The sequence below is a fragment of the Quercus lobata genome, chromosome 10 (assembly GCF_001633185.2).
Source record: "Quercus lobata isolate SW786 chromosome 10, ValleyOak3.0 Primary Assembly, whole genome shotgun sequence".
NCBI lineage: Eukaryota > Viridiplantae > Streptophyta > Magnoliopsida > Fagales > Fagaceae > Quercus > Quercus lobata.
In genome coordinates, this window is record NC_044913.1 from 48,483,822 (window position 1) to 48,504,299 (window position 20,478).

Sequence of the window (20,478 nt, forward strand, 5' to 3'; positions counted from 1 at the left end):
TCCTAGCTCTCTTTAACATGTGAAATTTCCATACGACCAAAAGCTTGCAGCTGTAGGTCAGTTCAATGATAACATTCTCTAAAATTGTTGTGGGCAGCCATTGATTTTTCCTTGCAAGACATTGCAAAGAATGTTGGAATTGCTTTCAAAGATAACCTCATGTATACCAAGTACCAACCTTTAGTGCAAAGATCACTGCGACCTCCATTGCTTTAACTTTAGCTTCTAGTTAGCCTAGCAGAAAGTTGAAATTCTTACTCATTACAGCAGCAACACGTCCCAGGCCATCCGTGATCACCACACCCATTCCTTCTTCTTTCTTTTTTTTTTTTTTTGAGAAACCGGAAAGAAACTTGTCATTAAACATGCATGGAAATCCTGTCTGCATTTACAAGCTCTGTTACACTACAATGAATTTCCTCTAACCATACTTGTGGTTCATACAAATTTTTCGCTAGCTTAGCGAGTTTGTCTGCAACTTTGTTTCCCTGGCGCTTGGTGTGAGTGAAGGTAGCCGACCTGAATACTGCTGCTAGGGATCGTGATTCATCAATAATGTGTCCAAATCCTGCCATGCAAGGTTGCTCTGCTGTGAGGAGTTTAAAGACAACCTCTGAATCGCCTTCGAAAACCACATCCTGCAGCCCAAGTTCCCTTGCAAAAACGATTGATCTTCTGCAAGCCAACGCTTCCAAAGCTGCTACCGTTGGAGGCAAGTGGATTCGTTCTGATAGCGCTGCAATGACTAAACCCTCTGAATCGCGTATAACCACACCCAGACCAGCAGCAGCGATGTCCAGAAAAGTGGCGCCATCGAAATTTACCTTATAGACTGAGGGCGACGGTGGCAGCCAGTGAGTTGGGTGATGCACCGGTAACTGAGGTCTCGGATCTTCTTGGACTGAATGAAACTCCCTTAAGCGCTCCACGGCGACTCTGTAAATTTTCTCAGTTGGCAGAGAAGGTGAGCCCAACCTCCTTGCGTTTCGATCATGCCAAATACTCCACCCGATAAAGGCAAATAGCTCAGCGAAATTCGGAATTTTCTGGGCAAGGATTCCTTGCAGCAAGTCATGGAAACTAGCAAATTTTTCGTTCAAGAATTCTCTGCATTTTTCCAGCTCCCACCAAACTTGTTTGATCATTTGGCAGCCCCATATTGCATGGATTCCATCTTCAATTTCACCTCCACAACGTTCGCAAGTTGTGTCTTGAATGATGTTCCTCTTCAGCAGGTTCTTTTTTGTTGGAAGGGAGTCGTTTGCCGCGCGCCACAAGAAGTGACGAATTTTGTTTGGCACATTCAGTGACCAAAGCTCCTGCCAGAAAGGCTTCTGATCAGCTGGATTTGAAGTGCCAGGAGCCGCTGCCTCTGCTGCCTGTAAAAGTAGTCGGTATGCTGACTTCGTGGTGTAATAACCATTCGCCGTTTCAGCCCATATCAACCTGTCCTCTTTGCCGTTAAAACTCAAAGGTAGACTAAGGATTGCTTCAGCTTCATGTGGCAGAAATTCCTCACGTATCCGATCCTCCATCCAGCATCTATTTTCCTCGTCAATAAGAGCACATACTCGAGTGTTGTTTGGGAAATTTTTCTGTGGAGACACCACTCGGCTAGAGAACAAATCAGGTAGCCACTTGTCCCCACGGATCCTGACAGAATGTCCATCTCCAATTCTCCATTTTGATCCCATCCTCACCACCCCTCGTGCTTTTAGAATGCTTTGCCAAGCATATGAACCATTCTCCTTTACCCCCTCATCCAGAATTGAACAATTGGGGAAAAATTTGGCCTTAAACACCTTGTAGAATAGAGAGTCTTTGTTATGGATCAATCTCCAAACTTGCTTGCCTAGCATAGCAATATTGAAGAGTTCAATATCCTTGAATCCCAACCCTCCATGGCTCTTTGACTTGCATAATTTTTTCCATCCCACCCAATGAATTTTTCGTGCTTCCCCCTTATAACCCCACCAAAATTTCCGTATTAAGGATTCAATATCCTTGCAAAGACTTTTTGGGATTTTGAAGCATCCCATGGTGAAAGTGGGCATAGCTTGAAGGACCGCTTTAATTAACACTTCTCTCCCGCCTTGTGATAGTAACCTTTCTTTCCACCCTTGCATCTTATGCCAAATCCTCTCCCTAATGTAGCCAAAACTTTGTTTTTTTCCTCTCCCCACAAAAGAGGGTAAACCGAGATATTTTTCATAATTAGTAGTGGTTGCCACTCCTAGCAAAGTCTTGATTTCCTCTTGCACATGTGGATCCGTATTGGGGCTAAAGAAGAGTTGAGTTTTTTCTCGGTTTATTTGTTGCCCTGATGCTTCTTCATACTGTTTCAAAATCTCCATGATAGAACTAGCCTCTTGTGAATTTGCCCTACAAAAGAGCAAGCTATCATCGGCAAAGAACAAGTGTGAAACTTTTGGACCTGTACTACAAAGGGAGACTCCTTTGATTGTGCCTGAAATTTCTGCTTGTTGGATAAGTGAATGTAACCCTTCTGCACACAAGAGAAACAAATAAGGTGACAGTGGATCTCCTTGACGGAGTCCCCTATTAGGAGTGAAATTACCATGGGGTTCACCATTAACCAACACAGAGAAGGAGACAGATCGAATGCAGGAACTAACAAGTGTAATCCACCTATTATCAAAGCCCAATTTTTCCATTACTTTTTCTAGGAATGCCCATTCCACTCTGTCATATGCTTTGCTCATATCGAGCTTAATGGCCATGAATCCGGATTTCCCTTTTGTTTTTGTCTTAAGGTGATGAAGGGTTTCAAAGGCTACAAGGATGTTGTCTGATATAAGTCTATCTGACATAAATGCACTTTGGGATTCTGACACCAATTTGGGGAGAAGTTTCTTTAAGCGATTGGCTATGGTTTTAGAGACAATTTTGTATAATACATTGCAAAGACTTATTGGCCTAAAATCAGTGGCTTTTTCTGGAGATTTTATTTTTGGAATGAGTGATATGTAAGTATGATTGAGACTAGCAGGCATATTACCCGAATTTAGAATTGCTAGGGAAGCATCAATGACATCATGACCAATAAAATTCCAACAAGACTTGTAGAAAATGGGGGACATACCATCCAGTCCTGGAGCAGTTAGGGGCTTCATTTGCTTCAAAGCAAATTCAACTTCATCTGCGGTAAATTCTCTTGTGAGGTCTGCATTCATGGCTGGAGTGACCTTTGTATCAATGCCTTGGAGAATCTGATCAAAGTTCGAGGGCATGGTGGAAGCAAAAATCTGTTTGAAATAGTCTACCATAGCCTCACCAATTTGTTTTTCATCTGTCACCACCAATCCATCATTCATGTTCAATTTGGAAATAAAATTCCTCTTGTTCCTTTGTGTTGCTCGGCTATGGAAATAACTTGTGTTCATGTCACCACTCTTCAACCAATCAACCCTTGATCTCTGGTGCCACAGGCATTCTTCTTTCACCATGAGTTCATACACTTCACTTCTAAGAACACGAATCTGATCATGATGATCTCCAGCCATAGACATAGCTTCAGCTTGTGCTAGTTGTTTCTTTTTTTGGTTTAGCAATCGACGGATATTGCCAAAAGAAGTTCTACTCCATGTTTGCAGACTTGATCTGCAGGCATCTACCTTTCGGATTAATTTGTCAACTGGTTCCCCCATAGTTCTGTCACTCCACGCTTTTTTTATAATACCTTCACATCTTTCATCTTTTAGCCACACCGCCTCAAAACGAAAAGGCCTGGATTTCTTGTAAAATCTAACATTTTCATCATCAGAGCATAACCATAAAGGACAATGGTCAGATAATGTACCTGGTATGTGATGAACACGAACTGTGGGGAACAAATGTGACCATGACGGTGTTGCCACCCCTCTATCCAAACGAATCCATGTTACTTCTCCATCAAATTGGTTATTGCACCAAGTGAATGGTAAACCAACGAACCCCAAATCACGGAATCCACAAAAATCCAAGGCATCTCTAAATGCTTTCATCTGAGTTTCTGGTCTGTGAGCACCCCCCTTCTTTTCTTCTGCTTTGGTGATCTCGTTGAAATCCCCTACACATATCCATGGTAAATCCATTTTTATGCAAAGGTGTTTAAGTAGTGCCCAAGAATGTTCCCGGTTGGCTGTTATTGGATTCCCATAGAAACCCGTGAACCGCCAGGCGTCATCCATTCCTGGGTTAACTACTGCATCAATGTAAGTTGGTGTTGAGTCCAGAACTTTAAGATCAATCCCCTCTTTCCAGTAAAGTGCCAATCCTCCTCCTGTATTAATCCGAGACTCAATAAAAACATTCTCCAAGTGAAGCTTTGAACAGAGATTTTTAAGTTAGTGGTCTTTAGATCTTGTTTCCATCAGAAAGAGAATGGATGGAGCGTATTTTTTCACCAAATCGGTGAGTTCAAGAACTGCCCGTGATTGCCCCAAACCACGGCAGTTCCAACTGAGGCAATTCATTGTGCTTGGCGGGGCTGTTCAACAGCCTCCACCACTTCAAGATAATCATCCTTGGCATTGTGAATACTCTGATGACGTTTGCTAGGGAAATCTGAGGATAACTCCTTCTCTGAGAGTTCACGTTTTCTACTGGAGAGGAGCTCATTAACCACGCCTTGGCTGCCTGTTGCTGCCCGTTTTTTCCTTGTCTAGGTTGGTAGAACACGATGCGTGGTGGAGGAGAGAACATCCCTGCTTGTGTCACGTGCTTCACTAGATTTTGGTTGCACAGAATTAGTGGCACGTGCAGTTTCCTTATTAGACTTTAATTCAGATACATTCCCGTTATCAAACTGAGCAATAGCCGTGTCAATCTCCTTTAATGTAGCATTGAAATCCTGGAATTTAGTGTGGCCAACGGACTGTGAGGTAATTGAGGCATTAAATGTGTTTGAATGAAATTCAAACTCGTTTGGCTCAATTTCAGAAACGGCGTGAGACTTAATTCCTCTTAGGTCTGATCCCATGATATTAGCCGCTCCAAATAAATGTGCCAAATGATTTCTGTCATTATTAGCTTCCATATTTGGTTCGGTTTGACCAATTTTCTCAGTGCTTTTCACGTTAGGAAACCCTTTCTCAACCGTATCTGCCATATTGATTTCCTCATTTGCATTTGGACTTAATGAGGAATAATGGGCTACATTAATAACCCCTTCATTGCAAACCGTTACATTATTTGATAGCTCCGGTGATGTTCCTCTGCCAGAAATAGGATTCCGGCCTGAAACTCCGCCCTCCGATACACCTGAGCTCCCTTTCTTCTTTGCGACATAGAACCCAGGAACTACAATTGAGCTTTTCCTTGCAGCGACAAACGGCGGAGCTCTCAAATGTGATCCAAACTCACGTTGCTCAGGTGTAAGTGTGCCCTCGCTATCAATCCATAAGTCACAATCTCTGTCATCGTGTGTAAGTCGCCCGCACCAGTAGCATAGGTTTGGCAACCTCTCATACTTAAAGGCGACCCACACCTGCTTTCCTCCTCCTCCAATAGATATCAACCGGCCTCGGCACAGAGGCATGGACAGATCAATAAGAGCTTGAATACGAATGAAGTGACCACCATTCCTTCTTCTTTCTGGTACGTGAATACCACTCCATCAACATTAGCTTTAGACCAACCATTTGGCAGTTAAAATGCATTAAAAAACATTATTTTTGTAGTGGCCTTTCCTCCAAGAAACCCTTGGGCCACGTCGGGATTTGGGCCCCCTAATTTATTTGTGTTATTGTTCGAGATGAAACCTACAATGGGAGATCCCTGGGGTGGGTTTCTCAATGGTGGATCATACCTTGACCTAACTTGTCATTGAATTGCTTTAGATTAGGCCTAGCCAAGGAGATTCCCCGGCAGCTGAGCTACCCGTTTGAGGTCTGTGCAAGTTCACTAAACCCCAAACTCTATTCTCACTTTTCTCTCATTTATCCCTCTCCCAATTTTTGTTCCGACCCTTTGTTCCACCCCTCTTTCCTCTTTTATACCCTTCTATTAGTGGAGCCCTCATGATGACAGAATATTTCACACGTGTGTGGGTCCTACCCCTCCTAGAGCATAAGTGGCTCTTCATGTCTATGGCACTATTCCTTATGTCAAATCTTCTATCGGGCGGGCTCTAACATTGGGAAGACTATTTAGTAACTTGTGCCTAACACCAATTTTGTGCTCAGAAAGACATTGGTCCTAGCCCTGGCAATTACCCCCAACAGTGCAAATCATCAAGGGAACCCTCGAGGTGAAGCACATTTGTCCACATTCTGCTCGGCTTAAAATAAAAAAGGGAACAGGGCTAACCGAATTCAATTAGGCCAAGTCCGAGTGGGATGGGCCTCCTCTTATTCCCACGACAATTTTGTACAATGAAATAAAGATAATTCCTTAAATAGATTTTTTGATTTTGTACTATGAAAGGGAGATTGATGTGACATTTAGTACAAAATTAGTTATAGATGATTTTTTTTTTTTGGTAATACATCGAATGCAAGTATAAATCAACTGCGAATAAGTCTATTATAGAAGAGTTTGACTTTATCAAAAGCTAGTAGGTTTTCCACCACAGGTGGTGAGCTATCAAAAAAACACATGGTCACTAAATTGATTGGCTCATAACTTAGCAATTGTATCAACACACTGATTTGCCTCCCTAAAAATATGCTAAATTTTAGATTTGGGGTAGCTCCTTAATATGAGCGAGGGCTCCATCATAAGATTTTTCAAGTAATGGTTGTTAAGCAATATTGAAAAGGTGTTCCTTTTTTCATTTATTAATTTAGCTTTAAATTTTAGTATATTTTTTTTATTTTGAATAATCCAAAATTTTCTCATGCTTTGAATTTTAGATGTTGGCCTTTAGTGCGATGGCAACATCCAAAATAAGAATTCACATGTGAGCTCAAGAAATATATCTCCAAAATTAGGGGAGAGTTTGTCTACCATTCACATCTTCTAAACTAATAAAAAAGTAGTAGTTTTATGACCCCCCAATAGAGAAAAAAAAAAAAAAAATCCCAACATTATTTTTGTAAGATAGACGCTTGCTTTAGATTCAAGAAAAATTAATATGAAATTTTGTAGATTAATTTGAAATGTGTTAAGAAACCATTATTATTTTTCTTTAACTTATATTTTATTAACATTGAATGATGCAATTTTTATTTGTAATACATTAATTAATTCTTAAATTTTTGTATAATTCTCATTATTAATAGTGAAAATGTTTTGTTCAAAATTTGAACCGCACTACTACAACTAAAATTCTCTTTTACTTTTTTACAAAAACAAATGAGGTTATCATTTACAAACATTTTAGCATGTCACATAGATATATATTTTTACTAAATTAAATGAATGTCACTTGGTTTTAATGATTCCAATCTACATTTCTACAACATGAGGACAGACACCAGTTTAACTTGAGAAAGTTTATAAACAAGAAAAAAAAATTTTGCTAATATGACAAATTGTTAGTAATAAGCAAAAAAATAATGTCAATAATGAGTCCATATAAGAACTAATAAGTATTTTTGTATCTATAGCATTACTTATTATGCTTTTTTATATATTAGGATTACTTATTTTGCTTTGAAAAAAAAAAGCAAAAATATATTTAAAATAAAAAAGTCATAGGCCATAGCCGTAGCCAAAGGGTAAGATACTAAGAGCATTCACATCAGATTGTGGATAGTTTTGCAAAATAGAAAAAGTACTCTTTTTACACATTTTGGCCTAAAAAAAACCACATCAGCTTGTCTAAAAGTGTGCATTTATGCACAATTGCTACAGTAACTGTGCATATATGCACAGTTACTGTAGCTTTTGCATTTATTATTTTATATTTTTTTCTCTCTCCTTCACCTCACTCTCTCATTTCAGCTTCTCATTCTCACCTCTCTCTCTTTTATCTCCGGTCCCTCAGTCCAGCCTCATCGACACAATCAGTCTAACCTTACCAATGTCGATCAGTCCAGCCTCGCCGATCAGCCTCACCAATCAGCTTCTCAGTCTCACACCTCTGTTTTTTTTTATCTCTGGTCCCTTAGTCCAGTCTCATCGACATGATCAGTCCAGCCTCACTGACTCCGATCAGTCCAGCCTCACCGATCAGCCTCATTGATTAGCCTCGCCAATCAATCCAGCCTCACCAATAAACACCAGACTTTGATCCTTTTTAAATTTTTTGTTTGATCAGTTTTGTTTGATGGGTATTGATCTGTGGGTTGATGGTGGCTGGGCTTTGATGATTTTGATGAGTATTGATCAGGTTGATGGGTATTGATCAAGTTGATGGAAGCTGGGGATTAATCATTGATGGTGGTTGGGTATTGATCGGGTTGATGGTGGCTGGGTTTAGAATATTTTATTTGAATAAATGTGTATAATAGACAAACTGATGTGAGTGTTTTGTAAAAATGAGAGTGTAAAATAGAAAAAGTAGATTTTAGATGTGTAAAATGGAAAAATTTATGCACAAGTTGATGGGGATGCTAAGATCGACCAAGTAATTAAAATTTAATAGTTGTATCCTAATTGGTCCAGGGGACTAAGAGCATCTCCAACAGGAGAGCTAAACACCAAATGCTCTCTACTTTAGAAAGTAAATCCACAAAATATGTTACTGTTCATTCTCCAATGGACTCTCTATATCCTAAATTTTTTTTTGGCTCATGAACAATAGTTCATCAAGTCTGATGGGCTACTGTTCATTCTTCAAATTTTTTTTTTCTATTATAATAATAAGGTATTGAATAAAAAAAATGTTGGAAGATGTATAGTTGTTAAAAAAAGAATAAATAATGAATGAAGAAATAATATGATAGAGAATTTGTTGGAAAGTGTATTTAAAAAAGTGGGTAATTAAAAGGTAAAAGTCACTGTTCATTCTCCAAACAATACAAAAATTTACCTAATCTGCTAGAGATGCTCTAAGGGGGCATATTTGTCCTTGCGTAGACAGCAATGAATGAAGTGGGAAGGTTTAAAAGGGCAGTTGTGTCAATCAGAAAGTACCATGATTCTGTAACCCAAGTGAGCTTGTCCCACATCGACTAAATAGTTAGCAAGACTTAAGTTTATAAGACTCGTTTCAGCTAGTTTGGTCACGACCTTACTTGAACAGGATTTGTTCTATAGGATCGTACCTCTGTATCCTTGATCACAAAGGAGACAGGACCTAAACCCGGTGGATGAATCATGGCCGTGCGATCAGAGCGTGAATAACGGCCCTGATGCTTCTGGTTGAGGCATCAGTCTGTAGAGGATCGTTCTCAACTTGGGCTTGCCTCGGTTGGGATGGTCGCATGGCTGTCTGACGGGCTTCCAAAACAATTTTTGCTTTTTGGACTTATGTAGTCATGTTATACAAGGTGTTTGATAAAATTCCCGACTCTTTTTTTAAAAAATTTATTTTGGGCAAATTTTCTTGTACAGCATCTGGAATGCAATAGAAAACTGTGATTACAAAATTGATGTTTTATTATTATTCCTATGTGTGTTTGATAAAAATTTTTAGTGATGTTAGCAAAGAGGGGTTGTTGGCCTAATACATGTCACTTCTACTTGTTAGAGATTGGATGATGTCCTAACAACTAGGAACATTTGATTCTGACTATGCTATGAGGTTATATCTTGGCTTTTGAGAAGGGCTTATGGTTTTTAGATCAGTATTATCATAGTTGAATTTTTATTGCAATTATATTGAGTTCTCATGATCATTATAACATGATCTAGCCAGCAGAACAACCACTTTGCTGATGATACCATCTCTGATCACCACAAACATTCCTGCCTCATTAGCTCTAGCACAACCACAAGAACATGGGCAGTAGTTTCTGTTTCTTTGCCAAACTCCTCGCATAAACTATCAGGAGTTTTATGTCTACGGAATAAATTATGTTTAATAAGCTTCAAATTGTTGCCTCCTCATTAAATACTTTTGCTGAAATTTATTTCATTCCTGCAAGTCGAAACTCACTAAGAAGTGAAGAGAATCAGAGATTATCAGTGGGCAGATGTGAAGTCACTTTGCAGACACTAGGCAATAGGCAAATTGAAACTCAAAAATTCAATCTGAAATTTTCATCCTTCCAAGTTCCAATACCGGACCCAAGATTTCAATTGATCGAATGGCAATCGAATGACAGTCAAATCTTTATAAACTGTTTCTCTTGAGTTTGCTTCTTGTACAAATTATCTTAAATTTGTATGAACACATTACAGACTCATTTGGCAGTTACATTATCATGGAATTCACCAACAAAAACTTAAACATCATTCCTTGCTTTGTTGGCAATCAAGATTCTGCAAGTTCTTCCTCTTTCTCTCCTCTCTATTGTCTGACCCTAAAGTATTTTTGTTGGTTGGTCAATTGATATTTTATATATTTATAAAATGGGTTCCATTGGAATGCACTTCATACATGCATAATAAACGACCCTAAGTAGAGTTGCAACAAGTAGTTGTGTCGGTAAGGGAGCATATTCACAAAAAGTGGAACTTAAGGAGCATGATTCATATAGCAAGTGGTTTTAGGCAAAACACTTATGTATTTCATTATATTGTCTTTCAAATGTTGGAACTTGCATTAGCATTGAAAAATGCTAATGCTAAATCTAAGGACAATTTAACATTTTAAGGCTTAAAACCGATTGCATCAAGGAATGGTAAAGCTCACTATTGCAAATTTTTTTGCAATAGTGCTACAGTACTATTCTAACTTTAGAATAGTACTGTAGCACTATTCTAAAACATATAATCATATTATATTCTGCTGAGCTCCACTCTCTCCTCATCTCTCAACTGTCCTCGTCTCTCTCATTCTCCCTCTCCATTTCCTCTCGCTGATTGCCGTTTCCTCCACTGGGTTCGATGGGTTTGTTCCGATGTGGGTCTGATTTGCTCCGGTCGGTGTATCACGGGTCAAGTGGTGGATCGGCATGGTGGGCGGTGGGTTATGGTTTATGGGTTTTGGATTTGGGTTGATCTTTCCTCTCTCTGATTACCGTTTGCTCTGATGGGTTTGTTCCGATGTGGGTTGGGTTTGCTCCGATCGGTGTATCATGGGTCAAGTGGTGGATCGGCATGGTGAGTCGTGGGTTATGGGTTTTGGGTTTTGGATTTGGGTTAATCTTTCCTCTCTCTGATTGTCGTTTGCTCCGATCGGTGTATGGTCGTTGCTCCGATCGGTGTGGTTTGTGTGTGGCTCGGTGTGTGTGTGTGTGTGTGGGTTGATCTTTCCTCTCTCTGATTGCCGTTTGCTCCGATCGGTGTATGGCCATTGCTCCGATCGGTGTGGTTTGTGTGTGTCTCAATGTGTGTGTGTGGGTTTATCTTTCCTCTCTCTGATTGCCATTTGCTCCGATCGGTGTATGGCCGTTGCTCCGATCAGTGTGGTTTGTGTGTGGCTCGGTGTGTGTGTGTGATGGTTTTGGATTGGTTGATCGGTTCATCATGGGTCTGTGTGTGTGTGTGTGGCTTTGTGTGTTGAACCAGAGCTCTGTGTGTGTGTGATGGGTTTGGATTGGTTGATCTGTGCATCATGGGAGAAATTTGTGCCAGAGGTTAAGGGAAAAATTTGTGTGTTGAACCAGTGCCAGAGGATAAGGAAGAAAGAAAGGAAAAAAAAAATGTTGGGAAAGCCCAGGAAAATGTGATTCAATCACAAAAAAACGGTTAGAAATAAATGATAAAGAAAGATTAAAAAATAATATTTTAATAAAAATAGAGTTTTTTGATGTAGGAGGTATTGTAAAATGGGATGGTATAAGTAATAAAGTGATTTTTTGAGATGGTATAATAGTATAGGATAGCATTTTTCAATGCTAGTGCTCTTAAGGAGCATATTTATAAGAAGTAATAGTAGAAATGTGTTGGGCATTTTGGCTTTAGAATTACTTTTCTTCCTCACTAGAGGACCATGTTTACTTAATTACTTGTACCGTAAAGCATTCACGTCCTATCTAGTAAACCTTAGCCAAATTTTAACGCAAAAAGTCAATGTTATAACAAAAAAAATTTAATTAATTACAGGCTTTTCAAACACAACCTACAACCTAGTATTGATTTTCTTATTCATCCAATTAAAACATTAATCATATATCTTTTGATAAGAGATAGATAAAGTTTGAATAAAAAAGAGAAGAAAAACTTTACAATACATTACAGGTTCTTAAAACCTGTTGAGCATAGTCAAAAGTGGGATTTTTTAAGTCTTTTTAAGGATCTGTTTGGATACCGCTTATTTACTGAAAACTGAAAATTTATTACTGAAAATACTGTAACAAAATATTTTTAAAAAGCAAAATATTGTTCACTTGCTACTGTTCACACGTTTTTGTACTTTGACTGGTCCATAAACAATGCCATGAGACCAGCCAAAAAGCGCAGGCAGACGCAGTGCTAAACAAACGCAGACTTAATTACCATACTTTTCATTTTGGTTAAGAAAATGTTTTTGATGAGCTAGATGCTAATGCCCTTAAGAGACTAACAATTCTGGTCATACTCAATGCACAAACTTTCATTTTTGTGGGATTTGGGAGAGGTAAAAATAGACAACCTTACCTTCAATTTATTAGAGAGACCGATGATTCTTAAGACTAAAATAACAATAAAGGATTAAAAAAATTCACCCACCCAATTTCTTGTGAGCTATGGATGAATAAAAAGTTCAATAAGATTCTCTAACTCACCAAAATAAAAAAAGTTTGACAGAGGATTAAGTAAAAAAATTAAAAAGAGAGAATCTCTACACTCTGTTTATTTCGCTTGAAAACCTTCTATAAAAATAGTTTTCTACATTTTCCAGTATTTGGTAGTATAAAAAAAATTTAGTTAACGAAAAACTATCTTTAGTCAACGAAAAGCCCTAATAAAAATAAGACTTATTTTCTATAGGTTATTTTCCAAATAAATTTTTTGGAAAACAATCTCTCTCTCACACAACACATAACTCTTATAAATATTATCTTCTTCTGACATGGGAAACAATATTTTCTTTCACACCTTTAGTCTTTCTCACAGTAAGCTCTCTCATTTCTTGTCTTCCTTTTTCTTTTTTCTTTTTTCCTTTCTCACACTCTCATTGCCACCCCCTCTAGTCTCTTCTCTTCCCACAAATTCCTCTCTCTATCTGTCTCTCTTCTCTTTTTTTCTCCCTGTTTCTCTTCCCCTTTGTAGCACTGTTCTCTAATAAGATTTTTATTTTTCCCCCCTCATAGATAGGTCAACAGTTCTATAACAATTTGACATTTTGATATTTATCAAACTATTTGTGGCTTCAAAAAAAAAAAAAAAAAAACTATTTGTACTAGATTATTTTGGCGACTGTTTAAAATAGAGCTTATGGTTATTTTGAATTATGAGAAGTATGGTTGATATATATATATATATATATATATATATATAATTTACATTATTATTCATATATATGAGCATAATGAGTGTTTGAGATCATGAAAGTTAGACAAATAATTTTGATTGTATCTGTTGTCAAAATTTTAGTTTGAAACCAAATTCATTATTGGTTATTTATTTATTTATTTATATTGATTACATTAGGTGGGTTTACACAATACAGATGTTATACATGTTTTAAATTATACAAGAAATGTTATAAAAATTTGTGTGTACCAAATACCAGAATACGCTCTTAAGCTCATTTTCAAGGTTGTTACCAAACACTGGAAAATGAAATTATTTTCTAAAAAATGCTCTCTAGAAAATGAACTGTAAGGACACAATTTGTAACGATCCCAAACTGGTATTGGGTTCGTACGTTGAAGACCCAAACAATAAAATTTGTAGAGCGTGAGTGTCCAAGAACTAGATTAACTCTAAAAGAAAAACGATTAAACCTCACGTTTATAAATAGATTAGCACAGATATAACGATCAATTTTTCTTTGAAGCAAGTTCAGTTCTTTGGTTCATAAGGTTTTCTTCTGAGTATTCTCTGTTTTTTGATGTTCCAATCCTCTTCCCTCAATGCCTTCTTTCATGTTATATACTGCCCTCTTGATATCATCTTCACCACACATGTGTAGGTTAGGTTCGGGGGATTTCTTTCTGTCCTATCTAACACCTTCTGGAACCTCCAATCAGCAGCTGTAAGGCTGCTTCATCATTGTTCAGGCATCACCTCCACATTAATGTGGCCAGAGAGTTGGTTGAGAGGCAATTAATGCGGAGGCAGCTGCTGTCATAGATATTTGTTTCCCTTTTCTTTCTTACCCTTGGCCCTATATCCCACTTTTAGTGGTAACGTAACTTCGAAGTATGTTTATAACAAGGTGGCGTTTAGGTCGTCCTCGGACTCATATTGCCGAGAAGGATTTTGTCCTCGGACGAATACTGAACTCACCTTACGTGATATCTACTCTTCCTTTTCGTTTGGTTACCGTTACAACCTGATTTGGGCCTCCTCAGATAGTTTTACGTCCTCGGATGGGCCACAGGCCCAATTTACACGACTTTAATAATTTATTGATTAGCCGACCCCCACCTGAACTATTTTCCAGAAAACATTAATGCTGAAACAAAGAAAGCACTAATTCTTTTTAGTTTGATAAATTTTAATCTCTCCATATTCTAAAACTTACAATTTGCTAGATATATTTTTTAAATTAAAATATACTTTTGAGCGCTCTGTTTGTTTCAATGGAAATTCTTGATCAAAGATAATTTTTTGTGTTTTCCAGTGTTTAATAACATTAGAAAAAATGAGTTAAAGGAAAACTATTTTCAGTAAACATAAAAAGTATAACTTATTTTTAAAAATTGTTTTTCACTAACCGGAAAATAACTCTATCTCACAATAAGTTAAATAATGAAGTTAGGAGTTGTTTTTCAATTTATTTAAAGTTGCTACCAAATAGAGAAAAATGAGATGGTTTTATAATTTTTTTAAATGACTCATTTTCTATAAAACATTATTGCTAAAACAAATAGAGTGAAGTTTGTGATTATTTTTGTTTCGTTCTTTTATTTTTGTTTTGTATCTTCAACATTTGTGTTTAATTTCATTTTCATATTAGCATTTTCGTTTATAGCAGTTTGTAATTCGACCACCAAATGTAGGATAAGTATATAGTAATTTTAGTAAACGAAGATTGACTACAAAGAAAAATATAAAGATAATATCAAACATAAGTAATTAAAAATGCAAAATATTAAAATATAAAGAGGCATTTGATTAAGACATTGCATAATGATCCGAATACTTTTGTTACATCTATACATTAACGGTTAAAAAAATAAAATAAAAAATAAAAACTAACCAAAGAGAAAACAAACAAATATATATATATATATATATATATATATATAAATAACCTTATTTCTTTATTGGGTAAACTACATATTTGGCCATTATCATTTACATCGTATTTCAATTTGACCACTAATCTTTTAATTGTATTAATTTGGTCTCCAACTTTTCAATGTCGTATCAATTTAATCTCTATCATTATCTCTTGGATGAAAATTGTTGACATGGTTAACAAATAAAATAAAAAATTAATTTTTGTTGATGTGTTAATAAACTAATTTTTTATTTTGGTCGTTTGTTATGTTAGCAATTTTTATCCAAGAGATAATTGTGGGGATTAAATTTACATGACACTGAAAGTTTAGGAATCAAATTAACACAATGGAAAGGTTAAAAACCAAATTGCAATATTGTGTAAAGGATAGGAACCAAATATGTATACTCTTCTTTTTTTGAGCAAAATTACAACTTACTTGTGGTTTGGCCGAAATTTAAGTTATCTACTTATGGTTTGACAAATTACAAATTATCCACCTGATGTTAACTCAGTTAGAGTTCTGTAACTCACCTTTATTAAAAACATGGCTAAATACATAATTTTGCTTCACTTTTATATCTCTCTTCTCCAAAACACAAAAGAAAAAAAAATAAAAATAAAAATACAAAAACAAAACTTATGTACGATACCTTAGGTGTTGTTTCTTAGGTTTTCCTCTTAAGATTCTGTCATGTGACTACTTAACTTAAAAAATACACTTTCATTAATAAGAAAAAAATCACATGGCAGAATCTTAAAAGATGAATCTAAGGAACAACACCTAAGTACTGTACCTAAGTCTTGCTCAAAATACAATATAAAAATGAATCCAACAGAACGCTTATCTATATATATATATAAAACCGAAGCCTCTGCTAGCTCCACAATTTTCCACGTCACCTCTTTTTTTCTTTTTTCTTTTTTTTTAAATTCTTCTTAACGTTATATATATATATATAGATTATCAAATTATAACCCTAATCCTTTCACGTCACCTCTTCTTCTTTTTTTTTTTTTTTTAATTCTTCTTAACGTTTTTTTTTTTTTTTTTTTTAAAATCTTCTTAATATATATATATATATATATATATATAGATTATCAAATTATAACCCTAATCCAAGTTACAACTCCCTCTTCAGCCTTCACGTCTAAACCCCAAAACCTCTCTGTTTTCTAATATATGCCAAAACTCAATCCTCCCGCCGCGCTGCCGCCATGGATCACCGCCACTACATCGATTTCTCTTTGCCTCTCCATCATCGCTCAATCTAGCCCATCATGTTTTATTTTGAGGTAATTAAAACATGTTTTTTACTCTCCTTTATTTCTATATATTGCTCTCTTTCTATCCACTTCAATTGTTCATGGAATTTTGTTAGTTTGTGGTTGTGGGTTGCTCTGGATTTAAGTTTTTTTGTTTTTGTTTTCATGGAATTTTTGTTGGTTTGTGGTTGTGGGTTGCGGGTTGCTCTGGATTTAAGTTTTTTTTTTTTTTTCTTTGCAGATTTCCACGTTTTCTTCTTCTTACTTTGTTGTCAAATCTATGGCAAAGAACAATCACAAAATTTTTGTAATTAGATTTTCTTTTTCCGTTTTTTTTGTGTGCAATTTTTATTGGATTTTTGGTTTCTTGGGATTCTTCTATTTGGTTTTAATTTTGGGTTTGTTTTAGTTGATATATAGTGTTTTTCTCATCTTCATTTTACATTGGTTTGGATTTTCTTTTTCCCTTTTTTTGGTTATGCAATTTTTATTGGATTTTTGTTTCCTGGGATTCTTCTATTTGATTTCAATTTTGGCTTTGTTTTGGTTTGATATATAGTGTTACTGTCGTCTTCATTTACATTGGTTTTCCCTTTTTATAAATTATTATAATCTCTGGATCTTATTATATGATAGCCTATGGAATGTTATGTTGGGGCTGCCACTATTTTGGATTTCGTGGGAATTTTTTTTGAAGGTTGGGGTTGGTTAGTATAGTTGTTTGAGATTGCTGAACATGTGTTTGATAGAATGCTTAGATGCTGGTGTTGCTGCAACATGGTACTCTCTTTTCTTTTTAAAATTCTCTCTTTTCATTAAGTTTTTTTTTCTTACATGTACACAAGCCGTTTGATAAAATTTGTAAGTGATTTTTTGTTGTTGTTCTAGAAGTCATAATACATGGAGAGTGGTAAGAAGGAAGATAAGTAGGGAATGTGATGATGTGTTGTTGATTTAATCAGGGTGAGATGTATTTGTTGGCCTTATTTCTCAATGTCATTTTTTGTGTGATGTAAAAACATGACTGTCATTTTTTTTTATGCTTTTTCAATTGAACTAGGATGGATTTTTTTTCTCCAACTTAAATGAATGACTGGCTTTTATGTGTTGCACCTATTCTTTGAACTTGCTTTCAAGTTTCACACGATTATATTCTTTAAGAAAACATGTACATACTCCAAATTAAAAGGTAGACTCTAACTATTTGTATTAAAAATTTGTTGTTTTTTTCCTCTTGGAATATACTTTTAAATCCTTTATGAGATTTTGTGTTACCAATATTTGCTATAGCTCAATTTGTTGTATAATTTATAGTGGTGGAACTACTGAGTGTGTATTTTGGTTTCTACAATGAAAATTGTTGATTTGAGATCTCTAAATGTGACAAGAATTATTTGCGAAGTTGTGAAGTTTTGTTTAAAGGTGGGGAGTAGAATTTTGTGTTGGGCCGGAAACATAGGCAACCACAAAATTTTAGAGGGTGGTTAGAGATGATCACCCGGAATGGAAGTGGTGGCTAGATGGTATGGATGATATAATATATTAAGTAAATGTTTTGAGTTGTTGTGAGAGTGAATATTATTTTTTCACTTTAACATTAGAGAAATCGTTGCATCAATAATAAAAGCATACACAAGTAACTTCATTCTATTTTTCTCCTCAAAATTTTGATAGATATGGTAGTAACTTCAAAGCATACACAAGTAATTTATTCATATTATTTTTTTCCTATAAAGTTTTATTCTCTCATCGTCACCATTATCTACTCATCAATATATTTTAGCGTACCAATTACTTGCATTGGTACCAATTAATGAATTTCCAATAGGTTTAATTCTTTTTCTTGGTGATAGGTTTCAAATTTGCTACATAGTACGTTTGGTCTTTGTTTTCCTTTTTGTTCTTGAAAAGATATAATAATTTCATCGTTAGAAGATAGTTGGAAATATTTACAAATTTTCAATTAGTCCAGAAATTTGATTTTCCAGGTTCCAGGGATGAAGGAGATCAAAATTTCAAAGGCCAATTTGATGTAAGCCGTGGCTTTTGTGATGGGTGGAATTCAAGAAGCCTGCAATGATATTTAAATATACATAATACCAAGTTTTGTATTTTTATATTCCCAGTATGTGATATATTGTTTTAACCAATCCAGTTGATTGTATTTTTATACTCCCAGTATTTGATAATTGTTTTAACCAATCCAGTTGATTGTATTAGTTGCGGTGGAGGTTGGCTATTATGGTCAAATCGAAACCAAAGGCAAGTTAGCTGGACCTACCAATTTGAGCATTGGCCACATCCTTAATGATGTTAGACTACTTGGTAGTTACTACTTGGTAGTTGGTTCTTCTATTAGGAATATATTTTTCTCTTGTGGCTCCTTGAACAAACGGACCAACAGAGAAGATAGCATTTGAAGCAAAGAACTAGCTGGGTTTGCTAGACAATGATGTATTGGATGGAGGAGTATCCCCCATGTATTAAGACTCTACTAAACAGTAATGTACCTGCTCATTGAAAAAAAAAAAAAAAAAACCCAAATGTATTTGTAGCATTTTTTAGTGGAATTTCTTGCTTCCTTTCGGCATTTTTACTATAGTGATACTCCAAAAAATTTTAAATCAAATATTTTTTTTTTCTATTAAAAGTTGTGCTATTACCCCAATCCATTAAAAATTACTACTCATGTTTTAGTTTTAAAGTTGTAATATCTATTGAACAATATAGTATTTTGTGTTTAAATGCATTAATATTGTTCTTTTTTTAAAACCAAAAAATTGTCATATTTGAATGATATCTTGAATAATCACTAACTATATATAGTATATTATTAATGTCATCTCTTATTTATAAGCATTTCAATTAATTATATAAGTTATTCCAACTAAAATAAAATGAAATGAAGATTTAAAATAATATTTTAAACTACCATAAATAAATATTTGATATAAACTAAAATTAATAAAATTCTCTTTTTAAAATCTTATTTTCAATAGTTTTCCCGTGCATCGCACGGGTATAGCTTTTGAAGCTCCCACAATTTTCCACGTCAGTACAATATTTAAATTAAATTAAATTTTCCACCTCATCACTGTTTTCCTTTTCCAATGCAAATATATATATATATAAAACCGAAGCTTTTGAAGCTCCCACAATTTTCCACGTCAGTACAATATTTAAATTAAATTAAATTTTCCACCTCATCACTGTTTTCCTTTTCCAATGCAAATTAGACTTCTAGCCAAATAAGGACACTCTCCCACCGCCTTTATTCTCTCCTATTTAAGAATTGCTTGCATAGAAAACCTAATCCCCAAAAACTTATTTTTGCTGCAACATAATTTTCTCCTTAAAACTTATTTTTCTTCAAGAATTTTTTTTAGGGCGGCTCATGCTTCACAATTCACATATTCCACTTATGTATTGGACTCCTCTCCTTCTTCGGTCAATGCATCAAGGTTAGGGTTATTTGATTTGTTCAATAAAAATTATAGATTTGTTGCTTTTTCTTATAAGTTTGTCAATTGTTGTTTTGTTTATTTAATTGCTGGGCCTGAATCTTTTAATTAAATCTTCAAATTTTTATTGAACAAATCAAATAACCCTAACCTTGATGCATTGACCGAAGAAGGAGAGGAGTCCAATACATAAGTGGAAAAGCTATAATCATGAATTCTCTTCTTTCTATTGTATTTCTCTATTGCGTAATTTTATATATATATATATATATTGTTTTATTTCAATACTTTTGAAGCTTTGAATCTTCTGATTTTTTAAAAATTTTTTTTTTTTTGGCCTTTTGGAAGTTTTAACATCATAACTTTTGGGTTTTATTTTTTCTATTATCAGAAATTATCTAGAAGATTTCAATGAATATTCATGGATTATTCTTTTTGAGG

The 20,478-nt window shown here is 35.4% G+C and overlaps 1 protein-coding gene, 1 long non-coding RNA gene and 1 other non-coding gene across 3 annotated transcripts; 2 read left to right on the forward strand and 1 right to left on the reverse strand.

The window, feature by feature from the left end:
* Positions 1-359: 359 nt before the first annotated feature.
* LOC115964883 lies at positions 360-4,533 on the reverse strand. The gene is made up of 2 exons (XM_031084115.1): positions 4,428-4,533; positions 360-4,282 (listed from the first exon to the last, which is right to left on the reverse strand). The coding sequence occupies exons 1-2, from the start codon at positions 4,531-4,533 to the stop codon at positions 360-362; spliced, it is 4,029 nt and encodes a 1,342-aa protein (XP_030939975.1).
* Positions 4,534-9,112: 4,579 nt separating this feature from the next.
* LOC115966129 lies at positions 9,113-9,329 on the forward strand. The gene has a single exon (XR_004086319.1). It is a non-coding gene; the product is annotated as a small nucleolar RNA U3 (small nucleolar RNA).
* Positions 9,330-16,520: 7,191 nt separating this feature from the next.
* Positions 16,521-19,114, forward strand: LOC115965820. The gene is made up of 2 exons (XR_004086200.1): positions 16,521-16,606; positions 18,565-19,114. It is a non-coding gene; the product is annotated as an uncharacterized LOC115965820 (long non-coding RNA).
* The last annotated feature ends 1,364 nt before the right edge of the window (positions 19,115-20,478 follow it).